Source organism: Camelus ferus, chromosome 19 (genome assembly GCF_009834535.1).
Source record: "Camelus ferus isolate YT-003-E chromosome 19, BCGSAC_Cfer_1.0, whole genome shotgun sequence".
Taxonomy (NCBI): domain Eukaryota; kingdom Metazoa; phylum Chordata; class Mammalia; order Artiodactyla; family Camelidae; genus Camelus; species Camelus ferus.
In genome coordinates this window covers 1,125,662-1,141,898 of record NC_045714.1, presented here as the reverse complement: position 1 = coordinate 1,141,898, position 16,237 = coordinate 1,125,662, and the positions used below count along the sequence as shown (strand labels likewise).

Below are 16,237 nucleotides of genomic sequence, written 5' to 3'. Positions count from 1 at the left end.
ACTTAATCATAGTGTCACCCAGGCTCACTGGGAAAGAAGAGGGAAAAGAGAAATCAGAGGGAAATGTAGAAAGAGGAAGAAACAGAGAAGATCACACAGAAATGAGAAACTCCCTTTATCCTATTCTTCTTCCCCTGAACATGGACAGGCACACACAGGGACATAGGTGTGTGTACGTGTGCTTGGCGTGCCCACAGAGACTGAATCCACAATCCCACCACCGACACACACACGCTGTGCACACAAACACACACTCACAAGCACACACTATGGTCAGGGCCTGGGGAGGGGGAGATGAATTCCCCTGGAGGACCTTCAGTTTAGCCTGAGAGGGAGTCCTGGCCTCCAGCACAGAGGAGTAACATCCTTTAAAGATGGGAAGAGCTGGCACCATGTAAGGAAGGCTCCCAAGGTAAGTCTGAAAAAATTCACAAAAATCGGCTTGACTAAATAGCTCCAGCTTCTTCTAGAAACTTCCATGCTTCAATTTTGTCATCTGTCAAATGCAAATCACTCCATCTACCCCAGAGGGTCGTTAGGGAGACTAAGGGCTAGTACCGTGTTTTGCCTACTTGGAACTCTTAGGTGAGCTGTTGTGAGTAAAAATCTTCATGAAATACTTGGTCCCTCCTAAGTCTCCACTGAGTCTGACCTGGATTCCAGCTCTGCCTCGCCCTGGCTCACTTGGCTTCTGCTCCAGGTCATTCAGGTGTGGAGTGGTTTGTCACTCAGGACGAACCTTGTTTCCTGAGCTGGAACCTCTGTGACTCCCAGGAGCTGCCTAAATTCCCCAGTCACTCTACTGAACCTCAAGATCCCAACCATCTGACCCAGTTGGGCCAAAGCCAGTACTGTCTTCACCAACAGATGGACCGAGACAGGAAACTCTCTCAGAGACCTGCACCGACACAGCAGCCTAGAGCAGCCCTCTTCCTGCTCCTCTCTGTCCTGAGTGAAACGTGGGTTGGCCCTTAGACAATATCACCCACTATCATCCCTCAAGAAACCCTCCTTATCCAGACTGAGTAAGGGCAGGGGAACAGAGGAGGCTTCAGAACACCAGCTTAGCATTACCTTGCTGTTTCTGGCCACTGGAATTCCACATCATCCTGCAGAATACCTCTTTACTTTCTCCAAATCACCACTACTATCACCAATCCCTTTACAACGCCCGTTTCTATCTCTATAGATATCATTTTTCTTTTTGCCTCACTCTTCCCAAACTATAGCAAGCCAAGGAGCTGACCATTTGTCAGATTTCTCATATCAGGTACCTGGGCTCCGCCTTGGCTCTTTAATTCTGAGTATCTGCATGCCTCTGTGTACTTCTGTGCCTTTGCACATGCTGATCTCCCTGCCTCAAAGATTTTGCCCCAACCCTGTCCCATCCTCTTATCTTTCTGTCATTCATCAAGACCCAGCCATATCTCTGGCACCTAGCATAAGGTTTTACAGAGAATAGATGCTCATCAAATGTTTGATAAATGAATGACTAGAGGGATGGAGGGATGGATGGATGGATGCATGGATGGATGGACTGAACGCATTCCACCTACCCCAAGGAGCCTTCCTTAACTACATGAGGAGGAGTTTGTTCTGTGACAGTCCTTTGTATCTATATACCTCAAATATAACACTAATTACACTATTACAACATAACTACCTGTTTACATAGCTCTCTCTGCAATGAGATTGTGAGCTCTTTAAGGGCTAGTATGCTTTTTGCCTACTTGGAACTCTTAGCATCTGGTTCAGTATCTGATACAAAACAGGTACTTAGTATCTGTTAAATAAAAGGGCAATCATGGAAATATGACATATCAAAAACTGTGTGGGAATATAATGTGCAGTATGGTGATTATAGTTAATAACACTGTATTGTATATTTGAAAGTTGTTAAGAGAGTAGATCTCAAAAGTTCTCATCACAAGAAAAAAAACTGTACCTATGTGTGGTGATGGATGTGAACCAGATTTATTGTGGTGATCATTTCACAACATATACAAATGTTGAATCATTATGTTGCACATCTGAAACTAACATAATGTTAATGTCAATTACATCTCAAAAAACAAAAACAAAAACAAAAACCTCTGTGACATGCAGCTAAAGGAGTACTTAGAGGGAAATGACAGCTTTAAATGAACATGTTAGAAAAGAAAGAAGACTGAATTAATTAAATCTGAAAAATTAATCTGTCTCATGAAGTTAGAAAAAGAAAGGTTAAATAAGTCCAAAGAAAACTGAAGAAAGGAAATTAAAAAGAAAAGGCAATAAAATTAATAAGGCTCTAACAAGACTGATTAAGAAACAGGGAGAGTGGCTAAGGGAAAAGGGGAGACGTTGGTCAAAGGGTACAAACTTCCAGTTATAAGGTGAATACGTCCTGGGGATCTATGTACAGCCTAGTGATTCCAGTTAATAATACTGTATTCTGTACTTGAAAGTTGCTAAGGGAGTAGATCTTAAATATTCTTACCATAAAAAAAAAAGCTAATTATGTAGCATGATACAGGTAACACTATGGTGGTAATCATTTTGCAATGTATAAGCATATCAAATCAACATGTTGTGCACCTTAAACTTACACAATGGTTTATGACAATTAGATCTCAATAAAGTTGGAAAAAAAGAAGAGAAAAGGCACAAATAATAATAAGAAATTTTTAAAGGGAGATCATTATATACACTGCAGACTTCAAAAAGGGGATTTTATGGGGATAAGGGGATATTATGAACAATGTGACATTGATGAATTCTCTTGTTAATCACCCAGTGTTAAGCCTACCTCTACACGCTAGTGAAATTGCTCTCCTGAGTCACCAGGGACACAATCCAATAACCATTTCTTATTCCTCAACTCTCTTGATCTCCTTGTGCTATCAACCACCTGTTCTATCTCAGTATTTCCTTCTTGCTGCACTTTCTCGGCTGTATCTTCCACCTCTTCTGTTTCCATTACTGGTTCTTCTTTCTCCCACCCCAACCTGCTCACTTAAGGATGGATCCCTAGAAATCAATTCAGTATTTCCCTCCCATCTTATCTCTAGAAGCTTCCTCAGCATGGCTTCTGTTGTTTCAGTAGAGATAATTTACACATTAATGGTCCTAGCCAGACCTTTCACTACAAGGTCCATAGGAAAGACAGAGAGTGTAAAGAGAAGGACAGAACACCATGGTTCAAGAACAACCAATGACAAGCAGTCATCAAGGTGCCACTGTGTGTTGTGTCTTTTTGTTTTAAATTGTTACAGATACATCTCTGTATTTACCTGCCTCTTACAGAGTGTAGCTAGCCAATTCATACTCAATTCATTTTAAGACTGAATGCTTAATCAAGAGCCTGGTACCTGTGTGCAACGAGTACAAGGGATCTATGTCTCAGAGCACCAAACTCAAGAGGCTGGGCCCCGTAATGCTATGATCTACTATTTACCAGGCCTTCAGTTTCTAGGGAGTCTGGACACTCTTAAAAATCTAATAAAAGCCCTGGACCATCCCTAGAAAAAGTGACCAATTCACAGAATTTTGAATGGAAATTTAGATTAGGGACCTCAGTTAAGAAGGCACTGCTGTAAGAGGCATACTGATCAATGTCCTGTACTGAATCACACACTCATATTTTCAACATGTTCCCCAACTCCCCATGGCACTCCTTGTATTTTGATAGAAAATGTGTTTGTTACAACTAATTTGAAAATGGCAAGGATCTGAATAAATATTTCTCCAAGGAAAATATATAAATGGTTAATAAGCATATGAAAAGATGCTCAACATCATTAGCAATCAGGGAAATGCAAATCAAAACCACAATAAGATACCACTTCATACCCACTAGGATGGCCACAATAAAAAAAAGACAGATAAGAATAAGTGTTGGTGAGAATGTAGATAAACTGGAATCCTCACTACTGGTAGGAATCTAAAATGGTACAGCCACTTTGCAGAACAGTCTAGCAGTTCCTTAAAAGGCTAAGCATAGAGTTACTATATGACCCAAAAATTTCACTCCTAGGTATATACTCAAGAGAAATGAACACTTATGTCCACATAAAACTTGTACACAGATGTTGCAAGAAGCATCATTCATAACAGCCCCAAAGTAGAAACAACCTGTATATTCATCAATTGATAAATAAAGTGTGACATGTGTGGAATATTATCCAGCAATAAAAAGGGATGAAGTACTGATGCATGCTACATCATAGATAAACCTTGAAAAACACTGTGCTAAGTGAAAAGAGCCAGTCACAAAGGACTACATGTTATATGATCCCATTTATATGAGATGTCCAGAATAGGCAAATCCATATGTACAGAAAGTAGACTGGTGGTTGCTAAGGGCTGGATGGGAATTGGTGGTTTGGGGAAAATGACGGCTAATGGGTACAGGGTTTCTTTTTGGAGTGATGAAAATGTTTTAAAGTTGATTGTGGTGATGGTTATACAATTCTATGAGTAGACTAAAAACCACTGAATGGGTGAATTGTATGGTATGTGAATTACATTTCAATAAAGCTATTAAAAAGCTGTTTCTTATAAAAATACATATAAAGCACTAGCTTAAAAAATGGATAAATTAGACATTGTCAAAATGAAAACTATCAGCTTCTCAAAAGACATCATTCAGAAGGGAAAAGAAAAGCTAGTCACAGACTGGGAGAAAATATTTGTAATATATACATCTGACAAAGAACTTGTAGCCAGAATACATAAAGAATTAACAGTAAGATGATAATGCAATTAAAAGTGGGCAAAAAAACTATAAGGAACACCAGGATGCTTGTAGCATTGCTCTGAATCTGAAAAGGCTATATATAACAAGTTGATCCTGAAGCATGCCACTGCAGATCTGGACGTGGGCAGAATGAGAGCTGACATGAGAATATAACTAACTCTTAAAATGATCAAAACAGCTATTAATGACTACATGAGCTGTAAAGACTTTTGCAATGGTATGTTAGAAGACGATCCTTCACACAGAACGGTTGAAAAGGTGAAGGAGATAGATGAGAGAGAAGGCCTGCATTTGTACATGTTACAGGGTTCTAACTCTTAAACTATCGGAACATTCCATCAGGACTAGATGCGTCAGGTCTGCAGAACATGAATCCAATAGAGTAGCCATCAAATGCCAAAAAGAGTGTAGACGAAACGTAGATTCTCCACATATACAGGACATTCAAGCAGCCCTGCCACCCTCTCCCCTGCCCCCAGACTCTTCTGCCAAAAGACCCCAAAAATGAGTGGAAAAAGATTTCAGTCATAAGTGCAAATTTGTCTACTGATAAAATTTCTTCTCTTGAAAAAAAAGGCAGAAGAGGGAAAATATCCAGAATCAATACCACATTAATGTTCACAGTTGAGATGGTGAGATGTGTAAATCAAAATATAACTTTGGACTGGTCAAGAGGACCCAGCTAAAAGAATGCTGGTTTATGAATGTATTTCCTTAAGTAAGATAGAGCAGTCGAGCCAATAGTAGTTAAATACTAACTCCTTCTTCTGTTTAAGACTTAAGAAGCCATAAACCAATGAGAGCTAAGACTTGGCTTCTGATGTGATAGCCTTGGGTGAGAGAGAGCAGTGAAAATCTGGTTTGGCAGAATATGGAATAGGCACTATAGAGTTTGGAGCCCTGGACGCAGAATGGACTCCTTGGGCTGGCATTGCCATCAAGGCAGAATGATGTCCTTGGACTGACCTCACCCTCTGGCTCTCTCTGGGACAGGAAAGACAGTGACTCATGCCACCGAGCCATGTTCTGAGAGGAACCACCAACATATAACTCATCCATTCCTCTCTCTACTGAACACTTACTGAGAATCTACTTCACACTAGCCTCTGGGATATTTACCAGGGATACAGTGATTAATAAAATAGATTCAGTTTTGAGGGAGGAAGACAAACATTGCTACAAAGTGTCTAGGTGATTATTAGTGTGATAAATGCTACTTGGCTCCAGTTGGCCGTTGTCACATGGGAATGTGGAGGTGGTAATGGAGAAGACCTCAGGGCCAGAGCTGACTACAAATGACCTTTTTCCATTTTTCTTAGAACCAAAGAGTCAGACTGGAGGCCCAAATAGCAGGGTCGGACCAATGACCAGAATGGACCTGCTCAAACCATCAAGGGGAAGCAACACCACGTGGTGCCATTAAAGGCTGCTCAAGTCTTCGGATACTAAGCCTGGCAGTAGGACCTACTCACAACTGGATAATAGACAAACACACGGTATAATCCCTATGAACACACATATACTAATGCATAAACCAGAAACACTCTCTCATCCACACATGCTGACTCATGCTTATCTGTATGTACAACACACTATCACAACAGTAACCCACACTCCCAGCCTTACACCTCCAAAAGTGTATACATACATCACACGAATATATATACACAGGCCACCATACCAGGCTGGCTGCTGTTCCACTCCTCACTTTCTGGGGTGCTAGCGGTGGGTTGTTCCTCTGGATCCTTTTCTTCTTCTTGCTTCTCCTGTGAAAGGCAAGCCTGATCCAAGCTTCCTGTTCTCATGGGTCAGCATGGCCCCTGCCTAGCTCTTGGACCACATGGTGTTCTGCCCCAAACAAGTGGAATTTCTTCTAGGCTACCAGCAGGAACACAGCTCCAGCAGACAACCCCCTGCTACTTGGGCACAGTCACTTGAGCACACACCCCCTGGTTTCACAGCCTGACTACAATTCTCCTTATTCTCAGGTGGGGAAACTGAGGACATAAATACCTGCTCTGTGCTGATTTTACCTGCCCAGTGGAACTTTCATGCTCTGTCTCTTCCAGATTCTCTGCAACTAGAGCCCCGTGCTCCCTGGCCTCTGGCCTGGTGACTTGGTTCTAGTGATGAAGCTTTCCACCTGCCTGCACATCTACTTGGGTGCTTGTTCATGTGCATATGACTTAGCCCTGCCACTAGACCGAGATGTGAGCTCTAGAAAAACAGGAGAGTGATTTATTCATTTCCCTGTAACCAAGTACAGGACCTGACACAGGCTGGGACCCCAAAAGATGATGAATGAGTCATTATGTGTGTTCTTTGGCCCAGTCCCATGACCTGGGTTAATGGAGGGAACAGTGGGGATTGAGGTACAGCCTCTAGCCTTCCCCGTCCCTTCCCACTGCCCTCTTCCTACCATGGCCTCTGGTTCCGACTCCTCCTCGCATGGGCTCTGATATTCCTTGCGCTTCCTCTTCTTCATTGGTTTCAGGAGCTCAGAAGCGTTGGTGCAGGAGTTGTTCTGGCCTGAGTTCTCCACTATGACTGACCTGAGGGAGGGGCAGCCTGAAGGAAGAACCACCCACCCTGCACCACCCACCCCTTCTCCTAAGCCCCCTGCAAGAGTGGGGCCCTAAGGGCTCCAAAGACAGAGAAGTAGGGCTGCAATTCCCCTCACCCCCAACCCTCACCGCTCCTGGAACAGCTGGGGACAGCCATCATTGGAAGAACCAGGATCTGGACCGGCGCCTTGCTGAGGCCCACACGCCTGGCACTGGCAGGTGCCATCATCCTCTGGTGGGTCCTGAGGGGGATCTTCTGGAGGGTTCTGGGGGAGGTCCGCTGCGGGGGGAGGGGGAGCCAAAGGAGCCTCAGGCCTCCCGCCCATCACTTCCACATTCCGGCTCCGCCCACTTAGGGGCCCACGCCCCCTCAGGCCTGGCTTCCTCCTTGGTCCCGCCCCCCTCGGGATCCACTACTGGACAGCACCCTCTTCTTCGCCAGAGGACCAACCTGTGGATGTGGGTGCACCTGCAGGAACCCAGGTCACGCCCCCTCGGGCCACGCCCCTGGCCTTAGCTCCTCAGGGAGCTCAGGGTTCCCCTCACCCACGCAGTGGCCCAGCTCCGGGCCTGGGGCTCGTACCCGGCTGTTGGGGCCCCGCATCGCCACCTCCCGCCGGGGCCTCGCCATCTTCGCACTCGGCCACGCCTTCCTGCCGCAGTTCGGGGCTCGGGGGCTGCTCCGCTCCCACCATGTTCGGCGGCGCGTACTCGCTTATCCGGAACTGGAGCGCGGAAGGGTCTGAGTACCGGGACTCCTGTACTGGCCCTTGACCCACCCTAGTCAGCACGGTACCCCTCCCGCCACCTCACTCCAAGCCACGCCCCCAGAACCCATTCCCCCACAAGCCACGCCCCTAAGACCCCCAAATGTCCTGGAAGCGCCGCACTCCAAGCCACGCCCCCAGAGTCCCTCACTTCAAGCCCCACCTCTAGAATCCTCCCTCTCGGCTAGCTTCCCCACCTTCCGCTTCAGGCCCCGCCCCTGGGCCCACAGGCCCCGCCCCACAGCTGCTGGGTCTCACCAATCCCCACAGACACTGACCCGCACGCCACTCCCAGAAGGCGGGGCCGCGGCCTCAGTCCACTCTAGGAGCCTCACTGTGCTGGTGCTGGTGCTGGAGCTGGCCGCTGGCCCCGCGCTTAACTGCGGCAGAACGGTGGCCGTGATAGGTACGCTGGCAGCCACTTGCTCCGGGGCGCCCATACGGATCGGTTCCCGCGGAAAGCAGGACACATCCAAGGCACTGCTGGGCAGGCCAAGGGTGGTCGAGCTGGCTGCGAACAAATACACGGGCAGACACGACGTAGGTGAGCCGGATGGCCCTGCAATCCTGCCATGCATGTGTGCAGACTGGTGAAAAGTATCATCTCGCCAGGACCCACATCAGTTTGGGCAGGTATGGGGATGCTCTCCTCCCAAGACCTCTTGCATGGCCCACCTGGAATGATGAAGGCAGTAGCCGGCAGGTGAGAACCGGAACCTGGGCTGTCTCTGGCCACGAGGTGCACGCTGACCTCCCCTGTGGAGGGCCCCTTCAGTGTCCTCAGCATCTCCATTTCAGCATGCCCCTCCATCCTGGTAGGCCTACAATTGGAACATAGCCCCCAGGGCGATCAGGGAGGGGAGGGGCCTCTTTGAGGAGGAACTACCCACCCACAGTGAAAATCCTCAGCCCTGAGGGACGTCGGGTGTATTAGGAGCCCAGCATCAAGTGTGGCTCCTGGCTCTCACCTGGTCAACCAGGCTCTGGCCAGGCCCTGCACCTCCCCCGGACTCTGTAATACGAACGAACGTGTGTGACGGTGCTTTGTAAACTATGACTGACTCTAGGAGTGTGTCTCAGGCCAAGATTCTGTCTGGACAGCTGTCTCACGATACAGCCCAGGCCAAGTCCAAACTTCCGTCTTTCTCAATCTGCAACTCCATCCCCACTAGAATCATTCCATTCTTTCTCTGGGGATTCAGAGCCCTCAAGTACCAGATTCTCCATCACTCATACAGGTTCATTTTCCTAGGAGGTGAGCTTTTATACTACCTACCCACCACTTCCTCCATCCCAAGCACAGAGTGGGCACTCAGACATCTGTTGAACAAATGTATGCATATGAAGAGCATCTTTGTATGAGAACCCAGGCAGTGTATGATTTTACATTTCACTGCCACCGTGCTGGTCCCAACGACAGAAAGCTCTCCTTGGACTCTGAAATTGCCTCCTAATCCGTCTCTCTGCTTCCTCTCCTGCCCCTGCTACAGTCTATTCTCCAGTAAGAGAAAGCTTTAAAAATGTAAACCAAATCATGTAATTCCCCTATCTAAAATTCCCCAGTGGCTCTCAATTGCCCTTAGAAAAAAATCAAAGTGCTTTACCTCATAGAATTCGACCTCTGTCTTCCTCTCTGACCTCATCCTCCACCACTCTTCACCTTGTTCTCTACCCTCGACAGACTCTGGTTTCCTTCTATTGCTTGACAAACGTTCCCACTTCAGAGCCTTTGCCCTCGCTGTTCCTTCCAACTGGAATGCTCTTCCCAAGCTCTCTATTTGGCTGCCTCCTTCCCCATTCACCAGGCTTCAGCTCAGCAGTCACCACTCCCAGAAGAGGTCTCTCCTGACCACTCAGTTTAAAGTAGCGCACCCCTCATCCCATCTCACTACCACTTATCTCATTACTGTGTAGATTTCCTTTACGTCCATCACTATAATCAGTAATGATCTTCATTTACTTATTTCTGTTTGATCAGTCTTCCCCATGTAAATGTAAGTTCCTCAAGGGCAAAGGCTTTATCCGTCCTGTCCACTGCTACATCCCTAGCACTTAGCATAGTCTCTGGCATACAGTAGGTGCTGTGTTGGATTTCAGTCATTGGAACTGGTTAATAAAAAGCAGTGCATGAATGATACTTGGTTGCTTTCAGTTGTTAGCAGTGCTTGACAATGGCTTCTGGCATACAGGTTAAAGGAAAGAACATAGATGGAGGCTTAAGACAGACTTAAGTCTGTTTGAATCTCAGCTCCCATTCTTAATACCTGTCATTCTGAGTGAACAGCTTACCCTTCCTGAGCCTCAGTTTCCTCACGTGTAAAATGAAGGTGGTAATGGTATCTATCTCAAAGGGCTCAGATGAAAATTAAGCAGAAAAAATAGTAAAGTCTTGATACCAACAGACCTTCAACAAATACCAATTCGCTCCCTTTTAACAGAAATTTTGAGGAGCTTGGTAGCCCCAGTAACATACAAGCTGCTTGCTGGCAAAATGAGCTTACAATGGTTGCTGTCTTTCCCACCCTCCATTCCTCCTTCCTGCTGTTCCTGTGCATTCATTTATCTTCTAGCTTTTCTTCCCTAAAATACAGAGCACACCCTCTAAATACAGAATGTGTAATCAGGTAGGCAAAGTCTTAGATATATAACCTAATTAATGAAGGCAACATTCAAACCAAGATTTATTGTCCCCCTTTGAAAAAATTACAAAATAGCATTCCTTGAAATTCAATTCCAATTATTTTGCTTTGCACAGCTGACATAGTTGTACCCCTTTAAGTTCTTTTAAATGGAGTTAATCTTTTTATTCAAAACATTGTCAGTCATTAGGAGTGAATGTGGTTACTCCTGAAAGAATTCCATTCTGTCTCAAAACCTATCCTATACTTCGGGTTTGTCAAGGGAGGGTGGCTGAGAGAAATGCCCTTCTGTTCAGGTTTCTGCCCTTTGTTCAGCAGACATTGGAGAGCCAACTAGGTGTCAGCATCCTTTTGTGCCCTGGGAATGGTCTCAAACAAGAGAAAGTGCTCTCATGAAGCCTATATTCTAGAAATAAGGGATAAGGTTGAGGCTGGAGATATAAATTTTAAAACCACTGGGTACAGATAGCAGTGAAAACCATAGAACTGAGTATAAAGGAAAAAGTGGGAACCTTGGAGCTCATCAAGATTTATTGGTTGGGAAGAGGAAAAAGATCTAACAGAAGAAACTGAGAAGGAGCCTATAGTGAGATGAAAGGGCATCCTGAAGCATCTGGGCTTCTGGAAGACTCTTGGGAAGAAAGTTTCTAGAAAGTGGGACTGCTCAATGGTGTTAAATGCCACTGAGAGATCAAGTTAGATGAGAGCTAAGAGCTGACTATTTTAACAATACGGAAGTCATCAGAAATGTTGACAGAAGCCATTTCAAAAGGGGCTGTGGACACAAGAATCTGATCAGAGTGGGTTCTAGAGAGAAATCATAGATTAGTTCAATTTACTGAGCACCTACTATGTGCCAGGTATTATGCTAGGCAATGCAGATTTGTAGTAAACTAAACAGACAAAAATCTCTTTATAGAGTCTGCATTCTAGTGAGGAAACTGACACTAAGAATTGGTCCTTGTAGGGGGATGGAAGAAAAGGAAGTGGAAACAGTGGGACTAACAACTCTTTGAAGAAGTCTTGATGTGAAGGAGAACATGGATGTGGGGGTTGGTATTTGCACAGCAGTGAGGTTTCAAGGAAGGAAGGGGTGTTTGTTGTTTTGTTTTTTAAATAGAAGATGCCACAGCATGTTTGTAGCTGATGAAAATGAGCCTGTAAAAGAAGAAATTGACAGAGCAAGGGAAAAAGAAAATTCTAGAAGACAAGTCCTTGACAGTGCAGGAGAGGAGAGAACCCAGGGCACCTGTGTTGTTTGGACCCATCACATGTGGCTGTAAGCTCCTGGTTAGCAGCACCTACTGTTTCTGTTTCCCCTCAGCTTGACCATTAACTTTTCTGAGACTAGGAACTACCTTCTCTGTGATTTAAATTCACCTCTACCACTACCACCCCCCAAATTTGTAGCTCACACAGAATTTTCATAAGCTTTGTCCCACTGGGTCCACATAGCAGCACAACCAGTCTGACATAGCTCCCAGGCCTGAGTCTGATACCAGGAATCCATCCACTCCCCCACTGCAGCCTGGTCACATCTTCAGAATGCCACTTCTGCGGCCTCTGCGCATGCTGTTCCTTCTGCTTTGTACTTTTCCACATCCCACACATCTGGAAAATTCCTGATCATCCTTCAAAACCCAGCTTGAGTGATACCTTTTCTCTGTAGCCTTCCCAGAATCCACCCCCAAAACAAAGTTAATCACTCCCTCTACTGTTCTCCACTCCACCACAATCTAACTATGCATTAACTTGTCTGTCTTCCCTGGAGACAGAACAAAGCACCAAAGAACCTGATCCAGAGATGGCATCCACAAATAGTCAGTAAATGAATGAAGGAAAGAGAGCTGGGAGTAAAGAGTGGTCAATAACAGAAGAAATCCATAAATGGATTAGCCATTCTTGCCTTAGGGGCTAGAATACTGTTTCCTCCTTCTGTGTCACTCACAGGCTGGAAGAAGAGGAGATAAAGTGGGAGGTCCCGACTACTGTGCAGGTTGTCACTGGCAGCCCTCAGCTATCAGCTCCTCTCTGAATTGCCCTCAGCCAGGAGAGCTGCCTCGCCCAAGTGCCCTCTCCTGGAAGCAGCTATCCGCTGACTAGTTTATATGGGGTATAAAGGCCCCGCCCTCTTGCCTCAATTTGGGACTTCTCTGCAGGGCCATCTCATTTCCAGAACGTCCCTACTTCTCTTGGGATAGGCGGAGGCCTCTGCTGAGACTACATCAGCAGTTTAACTTCTTTCTCTGCCCAACAACGCTGCTGTCTTCACTCCCCTACAGGTGATATTCCCAAAGGCACCCTGATAAACCTATACTCAAACCTCCTCAGAGTCTGTTTCCAGGGAACCCGACCTAAAACAACCGTTGAATCCCCAGCCCAGATTCGTGTCTGGCACATAGCAGATGCTCAATAAATATTTACTGAGCCAATGGGTCCGTGTTTATTTTCTCTTGGTCTGTCTGCCAAGGCTTCCCCCCACCCCTTGCCCGTCAAGGCCTCGCATACAACAGAGGCTCAATAAATGCCCTCGCTCTAGGTGTCGGGGTGGGGAGCTACCACCCCAGACAGATAACTCCCAACACCCCCAATACACGCTCCACGCCCCCAAGTGAGCGTCGCAAACTTGGGGCGTCGGCCCCGCCCCCCGCCGCAGCTGCGGCGGGAACGCGGGAGGAATGGTTCCAGGGTCAGGACCGCCGCCTGCCTTTCGAGTCCTCCCGGGTCTAGTGTAGACAGCGGCAGGCGGGGCGGTCACTGATCGGTTCGCCCCGCAGAACGGTTACTTTTTAAAGCGCCAAAATGGCGGAATTCTTTTTATTCTTTCCCTTTATGCCAAAATAATAACAATAATTCAATTTTCCGTTATAAAAAATCGGAAATTAACGGTATGGAGAAAGTTTGCCAAATGACCCATTTCCTAAGAGAACCCAAACCCCGCCCTCTGTACCTTCTCTTCTATTCATGAAAAACTCTTAATTGATTGCATTTCTCTAAAAGCCAAGCCGCCTCTCTCCCACCCTGCTGATAGCCGCCAGCAGCAGCACGGCGGACGCCTCGTCTCGCCCTCGAGCCCCGCACCCGCCCAGACCCCTTGCAATCTGGTTCTCCCGAACCTCCTCCCCGGCCAGTGCCCTTCGCCGGAGGCGCTGGTGAGGAATGAAGTCTCGGGGCCGCAGACTCGAGCACTCGCCGTGCCGGGCCGAGCCGGGCGGCGCGGCGCCCGCACCCCGAGGTCCCTACCTGCAAGGCCCGCGTGCGGCCGCCCAGCGCCAAGCTGCGGTCCGAGCGCCGCGCCGCGCGCGCCTGCGCGCACAGGGTGGGTGGGGGGTGGGGTAGGGGGCTCGCCTCCTCGCAGGACGCGGGGCTCGGACAGCGCGCGGAGCAGATTTTGGGGCGCAGGCCGAAGGCCCTCTTGCCAGGCCCGGCCCTCGTGAGCCTAATGTCCTCTAGCCCCCGGACGGATTGCTGCGCAGGCGAGGCGGTTCGAGATTCTCCCTGTCCTCCACCCCCAGCATCACAGCCAGCAGCGCGCAGCGGGGCGCGGGGACCACGGAGCCGGAAGAGAGAGCCTCGTGGGCCCCCGAGCTGAGTGGTCAGTGACAAAAGATGAGGCTGCCCTCCCGCACGCACCCCTGCCGGGTAGCTGCACTGTCCAGTGCCTTCCCACAGCGCCTGCTCCCTACCTGAGAAGGGGAGCCAAGAAGCGTTAGAAAACGACCTCAGGGCGGGTGAAGGGCCGCGCGACCAGAGGAAAGGAAGCCCCGCGGGGCGTGGGTTTCGATCCTGTCCCTGGTGGGCAGACGCACCTGCGTTTGGGTGACCCTTTTGCCATTGGCTGGTGGTGTGACCTGTATCCTCCTGATTCTCCATTTTTCCGTTTGTAAAGACTATCGCCTACTTCATGGCATAGAATTTTTTTTTTCTCTTTTTTTTCAATAACGGTTCCTGGGGTGGTGTGGCCTTGAGCAAGTCATTGCTTCTCTGTGCTTCGATTTCCTTGGTTCATCAAACTAGTCAAATCTCCCTGTTCTCGTAGCACAAAACAACTTTCTTACACACAAGGCAGCTGTAACTTCATATAGATTTGTGTAATTGGAGAGGTTGAGACTGCAAGCTCCAAGAAGGAAGTAAACACATTAGTTTTTGTATCCCTAGCACCTAGCACAGCTGGGCGCTCAATAAATGTTTGTTGACTGATTAATCATGTACTGCATGGTGATGAAAACAGGGCAGTTCTTGGAACAGCCCAGAGTTGTGCCCCACACCCACACCAATGATTTAATCTAATCCCTTCTTTTACAGAACAGGATATTGAGGTCCATCTGGCCTAAGGTCATGGCCACAGGCCTGACCTCCAGCCTCCTGACTTCCAGTCCAGATGAAAAAGGGGTTCCTAATTAATTGTAGGCGAACTCCCCGAATTGTTGTGATCATCAGGTTTAAATTTATGCAGACTTTATTCTGGTTGCCACACCAACGCATTACATGTGTTCTTCCTTGCTGCAGTGTCAGTTTTTAATCACAACCCGTATTATTGGGAACAGGATTGCATCAGTTGAGGATGCTGGTTGCCATAACAATGGAAGTCTCTTTATACACACCAATACACACACACCATCCACTCATTTTTCTCTCATCTCTGTCCAGACTATGCTTGCTCTAGATTCCAAAAGGTTTATTTTAGGTACTCAGAAGATTAAAAGAAAGTGGTGAAACTACACAAACGCAGCTTTTCAATAACGAATGCATCTTTTAGACAGGGGTTAAGACAGACTAGTGTAACCTAAGCTAGTGGGATGCAGGAATGAACAACTAATGTGGATCTGAGTTCCTGAGACGTTATTTTTCTGCTCATGAACAGTATTTTGGTGGCCTTGATCCCTTTGTTGGCCTTCTTGCTTGAACACCTTCAGGGATGGGGAGCTTCTACCAAGTGGATGTGATTTGGGGAAGGCTCTGCCTCTAATATAGCCAGAGTTTGCTCTGCTGGTCCAGGCTGCCCTCAGAAGCAAGTGATTAAGTCCAATTCTTCCCTCAAGTGACAGCCCCCTTCTCTACAAGTTAATAGCCCCCAGTGTCTTCTCCAAGTTAACCCCCTATCCAAGGGTGGACCCCAAGTTTTTTGAAATGTTGATGAATAGAAGCATGGAGAAAACTGTTGTTCACAGCAGCTCACACCTTTCTGTTCCTAGAGGAGATTCTCATTCACCATTGGGACAGTCTATGTATTTTAGGAAAATCATCAGGGTGTGCCCTTTTTGTAAGTGGGAAAACACTTCTAGTTCCAGCGATATGGCACATTTTGCTAATAGGGAGCCCTTTCTAGCCTAAACACCCCCAAATCCTGGATAAAATATTACAAGAAAGGGAGGAAGGAAGCAGGCAAGCCAAGAAGGAAGGAGAGTAAATTCACGGCTGAACTTGCAAGAAGGGGAAAGTAGCAGGAGCCAGAAACAAAGACAGAAATAGAGCAACCAGGGGGTGGCCTCAGGTCTCTCTTGTCCTGGAGGTGGTTACTGGATAGAG

The 16,237-nt window shown here is 47.1% G+C and overlaps 1 protein-coding gene across 3 annotated transcripts in view; it reads right to left on the bottom strand.

Moving 5' to 3' along the window:
* Positions 1 to 14,633, bottom strand: part of L3MBTL1 (L3MBTL histone methyl-lysine binding protein 1) — a 33,726-nt gene extending 19,093 nt beyond the window's left edge. Inside the window, exons 1-7 of one of the 3 annotated variants that reach the window (XM_032461199.1) lie at positions 14,518 to 14,633; positions 8,745 to 8,890; positions 8,348 to 8,580; positions 7,886 to 8,027; positions 7,432 to 7,582; positions 7,158 to 7,290; positions 6,420 to 6,504 (exon numbers count right to left, since the gene is read on the bottom strand). In XM_032461199.1, the coding sequence (XP_032317090.1) occupies positions 6,420 to 6,504; positions 7,158 to 7,290; positions 7,432 to 7,582; positions 7,886 to 8,027; positions 8,348 to 8,580; positions 8,745 to 8,890; positions 14,518 to 14,543 (916 nt within the window). In that variant the 5' untranslated portion in view covers positions 14,544 to 14,633. Of the gene's footprint in view, positions 1 to 6,419; positions 6,505 to 7,157; positions 7,291 to 7,431; positions 7,583 to 7,885; positions 8,028 to 8,232; positions 8,303 to 8,347; positions 8,581 to 8,744; positions 8,891 to 13,951; positions 14,071 to 14,517 lie in introns of those variants that run through there. The other 2 variants (XM_032461198.1, XM_032461200.1) reach the window with 2 other exon arrangements.
* Positions 14,634 to 16,237: the final 1,604 nt, after the last annotated feature.